This window comes from Hyla sarda, chromosome 12, assembly GCF_029499605.1.
Source record: "Hyla sarda isolate aHylSar1 chromosome 12, aHylSar1.hap1, whole genome shotgun sequence".
Lineage (NCBI taxonomy): Eukaryota > Metazoa > Chordata > Amphibia > Anura > Hylidae > Hyla > Hyla sarda.
The window spans coordinates 63704585-63718465 of record NC_079200.1 but is presented as its reverse complement, the minus strand read 5'-3'; the positions used below and the strand labels follow the sequence as shown (position 1 = coordinate 63718465).

The 13881-nt window shown below is 47.3% G+C and overlaps 1 protein-coding gene across 11 annotated transcripts in view; it reads left to right on the top strand.

Moving 5' to 3' along the window:
• The window catches only part of NKAIN4 (sodium/potassium transporting ATPase interacting 4), an 89181-nt gene extending 75723 nt beyond the window's left edge, over positions 1-13458 (top strand). For all 11 annotated transcript variants that reach the window (XM_056548921.1, XM_056548924.1, XM_056548916.1 and 8 more), the window contains one exon: positions 12967-13458. In XM_056548921.1, coding sequence (XP_056404896.1) covers positions 12967-12976 — 10 coding nt within the window. In that variant the 3' untranslated portion in view covers positions 12977-13458. The remainder of the gene's footprint in view (positions 1-12966) is intronic.
• The last annotated feature ends 423 nt before the right edge of the window (positions 13459-13881 follow it).

The window sequence follows — 13881 nt, the reverse complement described above, 5'->3', positions numbered from 1 at the left end:
GCGGTGAGTGACGTCACTCACTGCGCGCACCTCCGCCATCAAGTCCCTGCAGGGAACAGGGAGATGTAAGTAGAAGTGAATTACCTACTCAAACTTGGCTACTTACTATATAAGGGAGGACCTGCCTACCATTAGGGGCTAACCTATCTACTCAGGGCAGTGCATCCCAACCAGGGTGCCTTCAGCTGTCCGGGCATGCTGGGAGTTGTAGTTTTGCAACAGCTGGAGGTACCCTGGTTGAAGAACACTGACTTAGGTGGTATAATTGTTTAAATGGGAGCCCTACCTGCCGGGGTCATATCTATCTAGGGGCCTTTCTACATACTGGGAAGCCCTACCTAATCATCAGGTGGGGCTCCCCAGTAGGTAGCCAGGCCCACAGATAGATATGACTCCCATCAGTGATTGGTGTTTTATCTATCTGGGGCCTGTCTACCTACTGGGGAGCCCTACCTGATGGGGGGGTCATATCTGTCTAAGGGCCTGTGTACCTACTGGGAAGCCCTACCTGATGGGGGGGGGGGGGGTCATATCAATCTGGGGGTCTGACTACCTATTAGGGAGCCCTACCTGATGGAGGTCATATCTATCTGCGGACCTGTCTACATATGGGGGAGCTCTACCTAATGGGGGAACATATCTATGCGGGGGTCTGTCTGCCTACTGGGGAAGCCCGCCCTTCTTACCAAGTGGGGTGACAGATCTATATGGGGCACTATTTACTTACTAGGGGAGCCCTACATGCCTGGCTACCTGATGAGGGGACATACCTACCTGATAAAGGGACATACCTTCCTGAAGGGGGGACTACCTACTTGATGGGGCGGACTTACTTATCCACCTAATGGTCTGACGTACTAATCTGCCTATTAAGTTTCTATTAATAAAGATCTTATTTACAGACTATTTTGGTTGAAATAATGTTATGTACCAGGACAAGTGGATTTTCATGAGGGACAAGTAGTGTGCTCCGTTTTAGTCCCTTGGACAAGTAGATTTAAAAAAAAATGTCCACACCCCTGTATAACCCTCCCCGGTTGGCCACTCCCTCCAACTCATTCACTGCATTAGAGTCTATGGGGAATAAGCTATATCTGATTGACAGCCAGGGAGTAAAGTGCACGCTGCAGCACACTTCACCCGGCTGTTACTTCCGATTGCAGGAGGCTTCAGGATGGAGACCTGGTGTGATCTAAACTTTAGACATATCTGGACAACATGTCACGTTTTTACAAATGACAGTGACACTTACTGATTATAAGTTACATTCTGTATTAAACTCTAGAGCTGCACTTACTATTCTGCTATTAAAGTCACTGGGGGAGATTTATCAAAACCTGTCCAGAGTAAAAGATCACTTCTTTCATTTTTCACAGGCCTCCTCAAAAATAAAAGAAGCGATCTGGTTGCTATGGGCAACTCAGCAACTTTTTCTCTGGACAGATTTTAATAAATCTCCCCCACTGTTTACAATTATGTAATGTATGTATGCAGTGAGTCCATCAGCAGAATAGTGAGTACAGCTCTGGAGCATAATATAGGATATAAATAGAGATTTTCCTAGCTTGTGACGGAAAATATAAGTTATATGAAGACAGGAGGCGAGTATCTTATGCATTAATCTTTCTTTATTAATGCCCATAGCAGAATATTCACTATTCAATTAAACGTAACGGAGAAAAAAACTTCAAAACTACAACTCCCAGCAGTCCTTGGGGCACAATAGCCACTCCTATCCCTGTAGCCCCTATATAAGGACTGCCTCTTCATCTAACTTCCTCTTTCTTCATGCGAAACACCGCCGCACTGGACTAGAGATGATAACTGATCAGCACCGCAATCTTCCGACGTCGCAGCCAGCCGGCCCGATATCTTAGGTGTCGAAGATCCACCGGCAAACTCCAATTGTGTCTCAACAGAGACCCTAGGTAAGAAAAAACGATTTGGACCAACAGGTCATCCGTACACCGGACACCAACAGCGATTGGTAATCTCCTTCGCCTGCTGCACAGTAACCGGAATGGTCTTCCAACCGGCCCTAGACCCTTAGGACCTCAGGGCGCCGCCTCGCTCCAACGGGAGCCGAAGGACTTTAACTTCTGGAGACAGATGTCGTCCCAACGGGGACCAAGGAACCCGAACATTAGTTCGAACGTATCAACCGCCAACCTGGATCCACCATCTTCGTTCAGTAACCTGAGAATAGAACAAAAGACACGTAATAGGGTGGGTAGGGAGGGAAGATACTCGCCTCCTGTCTTCATATAACTTATATTTTCCGTCACAAGCTAGGAAAATCTCTATTTATATATCAGACAGGAGGCTCATATCTTATGCAAGTTCAAAGCTAACAAAACTAGCTAAGTTACATGCGACAACATAACCTGACAAGCCCTATAAAACAGACATGGAGACATGTTCCTCCGGTCTGAAGTAGAAATGGCGAAAAGTGGTTTCGGAAGACCAGTCGGCTGCCATTAATAGATCAGAAAGGGAACCCCCTGAGGTGACCACCTTAGTAGCCATAGCGCCCCTGGATGAATGGGCTCCAAACAGGGATATGTCTATGCCCGCCATTTCCATGGCAGAACGTACCCAGCGTGCTAAAGTAGCGGAAGTGACCGGGTGATGAGGTTTGACGTAAGAAACCAGCAGTTGAGAGGAATCCGTAGATCGCAAATCTGCAGTCCGCGATTCGTATGCCTGCAGGCAACGGACAACGCAGATCAGAGGATGCGCAGGGAAAAATGGGTAAAAAACTGATTGGATACCCGTCTTGGTTCTACGGACCACAGCAAACTTGACCCCCTGAGGCGAGAATTGTCGCCTAGAGATGTCCAATGCCCTCACGTCCGAGACACGCTTGATAGAAACCAAGCATAAGAGGACAGTTAGTTTATACGATAACAGCTTCAAGGGGAGATTGCTATTATCTTCCCACGTAGAAAACATATCAAGTAACCTGGAAACATCCCAGGTCGCCTGGTATCGAGGCCGCGGGGGACGCTTAAATTTAATGCCGCGCAAAAGCCTACAGACAAGCGGATGTTTGCCAACCGGCAAAGAGTCCACTGGGCAATGATAAGCTGAAATAGCCGACCGGTACACATTGATGGAGCTAAAAGATTTGCCAGATTCAAAAGAATCTGCCAAATAGTTGACCACTACCGACACAGGTGCATGTACGGGATCAACCTGCCGTTGATCACACCAACGAACCCAGAGTCTCCAGGCTGATCGATATGCCGATCTAGTCCCGGGGGCCCAGGCCAAGGCGAGGAGATCCCTAGCCGATCTTGAAAGGTCGTTATCCTCGTCCGGGACCCCGAAACCAACCACGCTAGGAGAGTTAGGCTCCCCTCCACTACTAGCGGGTGGAGACCCTTGGTCGAATTGGTGAGGAGATGCGGGGAGTGAGGGAGCAGCCTGGGGTAATCCACGGTCATCCCCAGGAGGAGAGGAAACCACGGCTGTGTCGGCCACCAGGGTGTGATCAGCACAACCGTCGCCCTCAGGTTCGCAGTATGTAGGAGAACCCGGGGTATTAACTGGAACGGGGGAAACGCATAATGTATCCCCTCCGGCCAAGGTTGGCGGAGAGCGTCTACCGCAGACGCTTCCGGATCCGGCCTCCAGCTGAAAAAACATGGCAGTTGATGGTTGAGGCGAGAAGCGAAGAGATCCACGCAGAACGGACCCCAAAGCTGTCTCAACCGCAGAAAAACGGACCAATTCAAACGCCAGTCGCTGGAATCGAGGAGGTAGCGGGAATTCCAATCGGCTACCGAATTGGAGACCCCTGGGATATACTCCGCTATCGGAACAATGTCGCGGGCTAGGCAGAAGTGCCAAAAATCTTTCGCGAGATCCGCAAGGATTCTGGATCTGGTGCCCCCCAAGCGGTTGATGTACTGAACCGCCGCTACGTTGTCCATGCGTAGTAATACACAGCAATTGGACGCATGTGGAAGAAAACTCCTGACGGCAAAGAACGCCGCTAGAAGTTCCAAGGCATTGATATGCAGGGAAGTTTCCGAGACGGACCATGTCCCTCCTGTGGAATCCGCTCCACAACGGGCTCCCCAGCCCTGACGACTCGCGTCCGACTCTATGATGATGTCCGGTCTATGAAAATGGTCTTGCCGTTCCATTCGACGGCATGACGAAGCCACCAGTGCAATTCTTCGGTGGCCGCCTGACAGAGGGGAACCTCGTCTGCATATCTGAGGCCCTGCCTCAGGTGCATGATCTTGAGCCTCTGAAGGGCTCTGTAGTGCAATGGGGCTGGAAATATAGCCTGGATGGAGGCTGCCAGAAGACCCACTAGGCGCGCCAGGATCCGTAAGGATAAGCAACCCTTGCGCAAAATCGCCCTGATTTCTTTGCGTATCAGGGCTAGTTTGGCCTTGGGAAGACGGAGGACGGCATGATTGGTGTCTACCAAAAAACCCAGAAACTCCATCTCTTGGGCCGGGGTTAGAACCGATTTTTCTCGGTTGACTATGAACCCTAGGTCGTGCAATAGTGATAACGTCCACTCCATGTGGAGAGATGCCAAAGCTTTGGAGCTGGCCATGATAAGGAGGTCGTCTAGATAAATGATCAGACGTACCCCTCTGCTCCTCAGGGACGCCACCACTGGTTTCATGAGTTTGGTGAAACACCATGGGGCGGAGGATAGGCCGAACGGTAGGCAAGTAAATTGCCACATTCGGTCTTTCCAGAGAAAACGGAGAAAGGGTTGAGACTCTGGGTGTATCGGGACGGTGAGATAGGCGTCTTTTAAATCCACCTTCACGAGCCAATCTCCGGAATGAAGGAGGTCCCGAAGGAAATGAATCCCTTCCATTTTGAAATGTCGATAAGTGACATGCTGGTTGAGGTCTCGAAGGTTTATCACTGGGCGGTAACCGCCCCCTTTTTTCTTTACTAAGAAGAGATTGCTTACAAAACCTGGAGAGGAGTGGACTACCTCCTGGATTGCCTGTTTGGCCAGGAGATCCCTTATTTCGTTGTCTATTAGAGCAACGTTTTGGTTCGAGAACCTGATAGGGGTCGGCATAATGCCCATCGTCGGCAAGGATTGGAGTTCGATTACGAACCCCGATATCGTATTTAGGATCCACGCGTCTGCCGTAATCGCAGACCAAGCGTGGGTAAAATACCTCAGACGTCCCCCCACTGGTATACGAGAGTGTGGAATATAGAGTGTACTCACCGGTATGGGGTCTAGATCTGGGGTAACCACGTCCACCACGTCCGCGCCAGGGCCTGCCACGGGGTGGGAAGAATGGCGCCGGCTGTGCCACTGGCATGGTGTAGGAGGGAGGAGCCTGATGGTATTGTGACTGAGCAGATTGTCTGCCGTGTGGCCGATAGGTAGGAGCGCGGCCGGCAGATCGGCCTTTACCTCTGCCGGCCCGGGGAAAAATTTTATTGGTCCCAGACTTTTTTAGGGACGACTGGGCCTTATCTAAGCTAGTGAAAAGCCCGACAAATTTGTTTATGTCTTTCACTAAGCTATCGCCAAACAGCAACCCCTCCGCGGAAGGACCAGGCTCGGTCTCAGCTAAATGGGACAATTGTGGATCAAGGCGCATGAGGATAGAGCGCCTTCTCTCTATTGAGCAGGTGGTGTTGGCGCTGCCCGCTAGGCAAATAGCCCTTTGTGCCCATCCGCGGAGTTGACGGAGATCAACAGGTTGGTCCGTCGCTGCCGCCTGCTCAGACAGGTTTAGAATTTTTGTAAGGGGACCAATCAGGTCCAGGATACGTTCCTGGATGGTCCGAAATGAGCGTTCAATCCCCTTTTTGGGGAATTTACCTGATTTCATGAGGTACTTTGATAAGACCGGGTCCACCTCCGGGGTATTAACCACCTTATGTGGTACAAAGGGTCTGGGGCACTCTGCCCTTAATTTATTGCGGCTCGCCTTGTCCAAGGACTTACGTGCCCAAAATTCCACTTATTGCGATACGTGGGGAAGTGGGGTCCAGTCACCAGATCTCGGGTGGGAGATCGCGTCAGGGTGGAAGAACGGCTCACCTAGTGCGTCTAGGATAATCTCGTCCTGCGTAGCAGGGTTTGCGTTGGTATCAAACGCAGTGTCCCCCACATCCTCGTCCATTGCTTCAGACTCATCATCGTCAGCTTCATCTGAATGAGCAGACGAATCCTCATCTGAGGAATCTACGAACGAATTGGGTTTGGACCGTCTAGCGGACCTTTGCCTCTTCCCTTTTAACTCCCCGAGGCCCAGGGGTCGAGTGGAGTCTGAGGGATGTTGGGGTTGGCAGGTCGGGGTAGGAGCTGCCTGGGACATATTATTTTCTTCCCCTGTCGGGGAGTCGGATGCCGCCAAGACATGCTTCCTTTTCTGGGAAGCTTTGCCTTTTTTGAGAGGCGGTTCACCGCCCTGAGGTGGTGGGGCTGACATCATGTGGGTTGAGGATTGAGACCCAGAAGGTACCATGGCAGAAGCTAGGGCCGCTTGTACCGATTTATTAATAAGGTCCTGGATTTGGCTGGCAGTCATAAACTGTGCCGAGTCTAGGGGAAAGCCATCCCCTCTAGGGGGAGCAGATGTGGGCTCCTCAGCCATGATGTAGCAATTTAGACTAAAATATATAGGTGGGTAAGTCTAAAAATAAGTTATCTAATCAGGGGATACAGAATAAATTCTGTCTCCCAGAAGCTAATAGCAAGACTAAGTAAGACCTGATAGCAGATTACAGGCTCCGTCCTCCACACCGCTAGTGCTGTACTGGCGCTGCGCTGGGAGGGGAGAACGAGAGCCTCTGCACTCAGGGACGAAGTCTCGCGAGACTACGTCCCTAGGGCTATGATTGGAGGACGCAGGAGCGCCCTCCAATGACTAAATGTAAAGGCACGCCCACTCTTCAATCGCAGGCCGTGGAGAGAGAGCGGTCTGCGTTGAAGGGCACGCCCCTCGCCCGCGCGCGCGAAAAGAGGATGAAGGAGAAGCAGAAAATGTCGGCGCCGGTAAATGGCGACCACTGAAGGAAGAAGGGAAAGGGAACCAGAGGGGAGTAGTCAGTAAAGCACCGGAATTCTCCGGTAAAAGAAGTAGGAATGAAGGTGAAAGAGCGGGCGAATTATAGGCAGAAATATATATACATATATATAACCTATAAACAAAAGTGAACCAGCGTAATAGTTCCACATACGCTGAGCCAATATATATATATATATATATATATATATATATATATATATAAGTAAGAATAAGCTATAATAGTAAAACACTGTAAGGAACTCTTATCTGTATGCTGCTATGAGCAGAAAGAAAGAGGAAGTTAGATGAAGAGGCAGTCCTTATATAGGGGCTACAGGGATAGGAGTGGCTATTGTGCCCCAAGGACTGCTGGGAGTTGTAGTTTTGAAGTTTTTTCTCCATTACGTTTAATTGAATAGTGAATATTCTGCTATGGGCATTAATAAAGAAAGATTAATGCATAAGATATGAGCCTCCTGTCTGATATATAACTCAGGATCAGTACAGGATAAGTAATGTAATGTATGTACACAGTGACCTCACCAGCAGAATAGTGAGTACAGCTCTGGAGTATAATACAGGATATAACTCAGGATCAGTACAGGATAAGTAATGTCTGTACACAGTGTTCCATTTTTTATGTAGATTAATTCTATATGGAGACTGAAAAATGATTTTCAGAGGTAGAGAGACCCTTTAAATGTGCTGCTCTTGAATCATAACTCATGGTGGTAGGTTCTGCTGGGAGTATGATTTCTGTCATTGCTGTAGAGTGATGATACTTGGAAAGGACTCCATTAGACCATCCCTGGCAGGAGATTAAATATGCTTTTCCATCTTCCTCTGGAAAAGCATGATAAATGGCTTGTATAGCTGCTGCACTGCTAGGTGTGCCATCAACACCTTGACTCATGGATATGATTGATAGGAATATCTAGTGAATGCGCTTATTAAGAGAGGACCTTATGAATGATACAAGAACGATGCAGGTTGAGGGATCATAGCATTGCCATGGCTCCATATGTTGTCTGAATTGACACACTCTGTTTGAGACCATATAATGGAGTTCCAATGGTTTCTGAAAGTTTTTGACCCTTTCACATTGGTGAGGTATTGTTCTAAAATAGAAATTTTGTAGAAAAATTGTAGAAAAGAAAATATTTTTTTTTTTTGCATGGATGTTAAGTATTCAGGCCTTTTGCTATGACAATTGAAATTTTGCTCTGGCTCCTCCCATTTCTCTTGATCATCTCTGAGATGATTCTACACCTTGATTGGAGTCACCTGTGGTCAATTCAGCTGTTTGGACAGGATTTAGAAAAACATGGCCCTGTCTATATAAGGTCTCAAAGCTGACAATGCATATCAGAGCAAAAACCAAGTTATGAGGAGGAAAGAACTGCCTGTAGAGCTCAGAATGGGATTGAGGGGAGACAAAGATCTGGAGAAGAGCACAGTGGCCTCCATAATTTATAAATGGAAGTTTAGAACAACCAGGACTCTTCCTAAAGCTGACTGTCCCACCACTCTAAATAAAGGGGGGAGAAAAGTCTTGGTAAGAGAGGTGACCAAGAACCCAATGGTCACTCTGGCTGAGCTCCATATATACTGTGTGCAGATGAGAGAAACTTCCAGAAGGCCAGCCCTCACCGCAGCACTCCACCAACCTGGGCTTTAAAAAAGAAGCTGCTCCTCAGTTAAAAAAAATAAAATAAAATAAAAACTCTTAAAAAGAACTCAAACTGTGAGGAACAAGACTATTTTGTCTGATTAAACAATGATTGGACTTTCTAGTTTCAATTATAAGCATCATTGGGGAGAGTCATGAAAACCTGTACAGAAAAAAAGGTGGCCAGTTGCCCATAGCAACCAGATCACTTTAATTTGTAAAAAAAAATAAAAAAAATGCCTCTAATAAAAACAATCTGATTGGTTGCTATGAGCAACTAGTCAACTTTTCCTTTACTCAGGGTATGTCCTGAGAAAATGCTATGGGGTTGTTTTTTTAGCAACTGGGGCAGAAAGACTGGTCAGGGTTGAGAGAAAGCTGAATGGTCAGGGTTGAGAGAAAGACCTAGATATTTTTTATGAAAACCTGATCGAGTGTTCTGAACCTCAGAGTGGGTCAAAGAAAAGCCCCAAATCCATGGGGCAAACCTTGTGGCATCATCCCCAAGAAGACTGAAGGCTGTAATCCCTCCCAAAGGAGCTTCAACTAAATCCTGAGTAGAGTCTGAATACTTAGGTCACTGCTAGATTTAAGTTTTTTGTAATAAAATAGCTTTTTAATAAATTAGTAAGGATTTCTAAACATCCTGTTTTACTTCGTCATTGTGGAGTTTTGAGTGCAGACTCATTGGGAATTTTTTATTTATTTTTTTTAAACCACATGGCCGCAACATAAAGTAGTGGGGGGGGGGGGGGGGGAATAGGTCATATTGTTGAGTTCATGCTTAGCTTCATGAATAGAAACAAAGATGTAGGAGAGGAGGGGGATGTAATGTTGCTTAAAGTGAATCTGTCTCCATAGGGGAGATTTATCAAAACCTGTGTAGAGGAAGAGTGGTGCAGTTGCCCATAGCAACCAATCAGATCACTTCTTTCATTTTTAACAGGCCTCTTTAAAAATGAAAGAAGCAAGCTGATTGGTTGCTATGGGCAACTGCACCACTCTTCCTCTGCACAGGTTTTGATAAATCTCCCCTCATGAAATTACATCTGCAACTGCTATCTGTGTTGTACAGCGATGGTTGAGCTCAGAGTAATGGCACTTGTACACAGTAGGTCCATGGCTGCAATAGTGAAAAGAAAAGAAAAAAGGTTGGTCCAAAAGAGTCGATGGAGTGGCCAGGACACTAGGGTGCCCACCTCTCTCCTTGTATAAAGGACAGCCAGGGCTCTCAGGCACCACACAGAGTCTGCAGAGCCCCTACCAGAGCAGTCAAGCTCACCAGGCTTGCGCTGTAATTCTAACGTATGGCACATGCTTGGGATTGTTCAGGGGCTTAGGGTGTATCATAGGAGGATAGGCAGGCAAACAGGGAGGTGTGACACAACTACACCGCTTTGGATTGGCAGTAAAGAACATTTATTGCTGTAAGAGGTAAGCCACAAAGTTGCATTCTGCATTTCACTTTTTTAGAGGGGAAAATGACCTGGGGGGGGCATAATTCACACACTGAAGATTTGCTCCATTTTAGGAGATGAACAATGGTGGTGTTGTGCAGATGTATAGCGGGGGAGGGGCCACTGCTCATTACTGTAATTACAAGGAAACAACCCGCATTATAAACATTGTGAGAACTGAACACAATGCATCTCATTCACCAGCATAGGACATGCAGGGCTAGATCCCCCTACATTTCCTGCTACATCTGGAGAAGATCACACCGCATACAACAGGCACTGCTAAAGGTTATATCATTGTATAAAAAATGGGAATTCTATAAAAGGGGTAGTATTACAGGAACAAAATAATGCTTCTATTTACAATATAAGGAGCAGTTAGATTTTAAATATAACTACTATAATACTGCATCTAGGGCTGCCATCAGGCATTTTGGGGCCCCTTACACAGCTAAAGGCCTGGCGGAGTCAGGGGCGGGGTGGGCCCCCCACCGACTCCACCTGTAGGCCCCTGACTCTGCCCCTAGACCTCCCCCATGACCCACCCCCATTAATTTTATTTTTTAGTACTACACAAACAGTAAAAAGTGAGACAGACCTATAACTTTCTCATTTCCGTATACAGGGCTGTATGAGGGCTAATTTTTTGCACCATGATCTGTGGTTTCTATTCTATTTTGATGGGACTTTTTGATAGCTTTTTATTAATTTTTTGTATATGAAGTGACCAAGAATGTGCAGTTTTGGACGTTAGTGTTCTTTTAAGTGTAAGCCATCGACCTTGCGGTTTAAGTACCCCAATATAATAGTTCAGACATTTACGCACGCAGTCATACCACATTTGTTTACATAATTTTATTTGAAAAAGGAAGGGGGGGGGGAATGGTCCAATTTTATTTGGGAGGGGCTTATTCACTCTTTACTTTTCTTATAATAATTTTATTCCTATAGGAAACCATTACATGTATCCTATAGAAATCAGTGTTATTGGCGCTCCATTAGTGCAGCCTGCCATGGCTTTCTGCAATAAAGAAGCCCAGATCAGACGCCCTTCCACCATCTGATCAGCCAGCTGGAGCCAAATCTCCCATTTAAGCGTTTAAAAGGGTTAATGCCAAAAATCTGCCCGATTGACGATGTCAATTGGCGATGCTAATCGCAGCCTGGACCCACCAGGTATGAAGCTTCAAACTGCAGAAGTGGTTGCAGGGCGTATGTTTAAAGGGGTACTCCCACCCTAGACATCTTATCCCCCGCCGCTGGGGACCCCTGCATTATTGCATGCGGCACCCACCTCTTTTTACACCGGTACCGCTGGAGGCTCTGAGTCACGAGTCTGGGACAGAAGTCTGGGACATCAGGACTCCGCCCCCGTGTGACATCACGCCCATCCCCTCAATGCAAGTCTATGGGATGGCCGTCACGCCCCCTCCCATAGACTTGCATTGAGGGGATGGGTGTGATGTCACACGGGGGCGGAGTCCTGACGTCACAGACTTCCGTCCCGGACTCGCAACTCAGAGCCTCCAGCGGTACCGGTGTAAAAAGAGGTGGGTGCCGCATGCAATGATGCAGGGGTCCCCAGCGGCGGGACCCCTGCGATCAGACATCTTATCCCCTATCCTTTGGATAGGGGATAAGATGTCTAGGGTGGGAGTACCCCTTTAAGTCATGTTTCTTAATGGGTTATGCAATAAAAGCTATATAGAGGGGTTTACAGGTATGTGTTTCATATAGTTTGGGTAGGCCTCTGTTAGTAGTTTCTCCTCCATATAGTTGTAGGACTCTGAGAAGGACCCAGGCTTACAACAATTATATGGGAGCAACTATTAACAGAGGGGCCTACCCAAACTATACGGGGGCAACAATTAGCAGCAGAAAGGGGTGAACTATATAGTTGTAGGCCCCTCTTTGCTAATAGTTTCTCCCCCCCAATATAGTTGTAGGCCTCTGAGAGGGGCCCAGGCCTACCACAACTATGGGGGCAATTAACAGAGGGACTTACCCAAACTATATGGAATGGAAGTACGGTAACTATTAACAGGAGGGGCTTACCCAAAATATAGGGGCTTCATATAGTTTGGGTAGGCCCCTCTGATAATAGTTGCCCCCATAGTTGTGGCAGGCCTGAGCCCCTCTCAGAGGCCTACAACTATATATGGGCCAGGGCACAACTTGCCCCTGTCTGCTGCTAATTGTTGCCCCCATTTAGTTGTAGGCCTTAACTTCCCCCAGCTCAGCTGCCTGCCACTGCAATATAGTTCAGTTCTGCCCAGTCATATTCCTCCAGGTTACAGTGCTCTGGTGAGGCTCATTTGCCACCACCACTCACCTCTTTAGTAGCCAGCCACTCGCACAGCAGCAGAGAGACTGTCCTCTGCTCCGCCAGTGCTACTGTGCATGAGGAGCATGGCCTGCTGCATCAATGAGCAATGGCCGTGAATGAGGAAGTAGTACCTCCCGCCGGCCATTGCAGATTAAGAAACAGCTGACCATTGAGGTATGTGCAGCAGCAGTGTGCTGCTGCAGGGATTCTTTGACACTGACTGCATGTAGTCAGTCAGCGAGTAGTGGCGGGCCCCCTGTGGTCAGTGAGTGACAGTCACTCACTGACAAAGGAAAGAGTCCAAGGCCGCCCCCCCGGAGTATGGGTTGTACCCCCCTGACAGCAGCCCCAACTGCATCCCATCTACAATACTGTCTCCTATATACAAGGCTACTATAATACTGCTCCTATGTACAACATAACTACAGTACTATCCCCTGTAGTTCACATGTTATATTTATGTCAAATCCCTAGTTAACTTCTCTTTTTATGCTCCAGGCCATCGTAAATGAGCTGCCATACACAAGAAGCAGATCTTCAGTCAACTGGCTATAGGATACAAGTGCCCAGTGACCTGAAACATAACAGACTATTTACTGGCATGAGGTATAGACTGCGGAGATGACACCAGAGCTGCCTCATGGTGCCAGCAGAGACCTCCCCCTGGTTATCTGGCAATGTTACAGTGTGCTGGAGCACAGGGACTACGGACTACATTGGTATTGCCAAATGGACTCATTCGATCCTAAAAGGAGGCCAAAAACATATCCCATCTGTGACATCTACTTTGACTAATTCTACAATTTCCATTTCATCCATCAAAACCGAGGAATATTACAGTGTGAAATCTGGTGGAACAAGGCTAAATGGGACCTGGAAGTGACTTGATAGCCCAATCCCTCCACCATGGACATATTAGATTTGTACTTTTACAATAAGTAACCTGTTCTATTTAAGGGTCAGTTATTAAATACCCAATTGTGGTCTTAATTCTATACAATTCACTGCCTTTGAATGACCATTGCTATTTTCTAGAAATAATGGCACAAACTATTGGAGTTTCAAAAGGTAATCTGAAAATTCACCGTTTTACTTGTTCCATACTTTATCGTGTGAATAAATATATATATATTCTGAATTTGGATAGAAAATAGACATGGTGCACATCTACAATCTTGTATAATGATCTGATTGCTTCTCAGCATAATATCAAAAACAGGTTGTTAGTATACATTTTTGATCAAAAAGTACAAGCCCACTCGCCATGTCAAGGCCACCTATTTAGAGTGGGTCCCTAACATAAAATTGTGCACCGCCGTGACACCAGTGCCCACGGGGGGGGGACCAACCCACTGGCAGAGCAGCCCCAATGCCACTCAAGCCAGTCTATGGGTCGCACCTCCCCGCAGACAC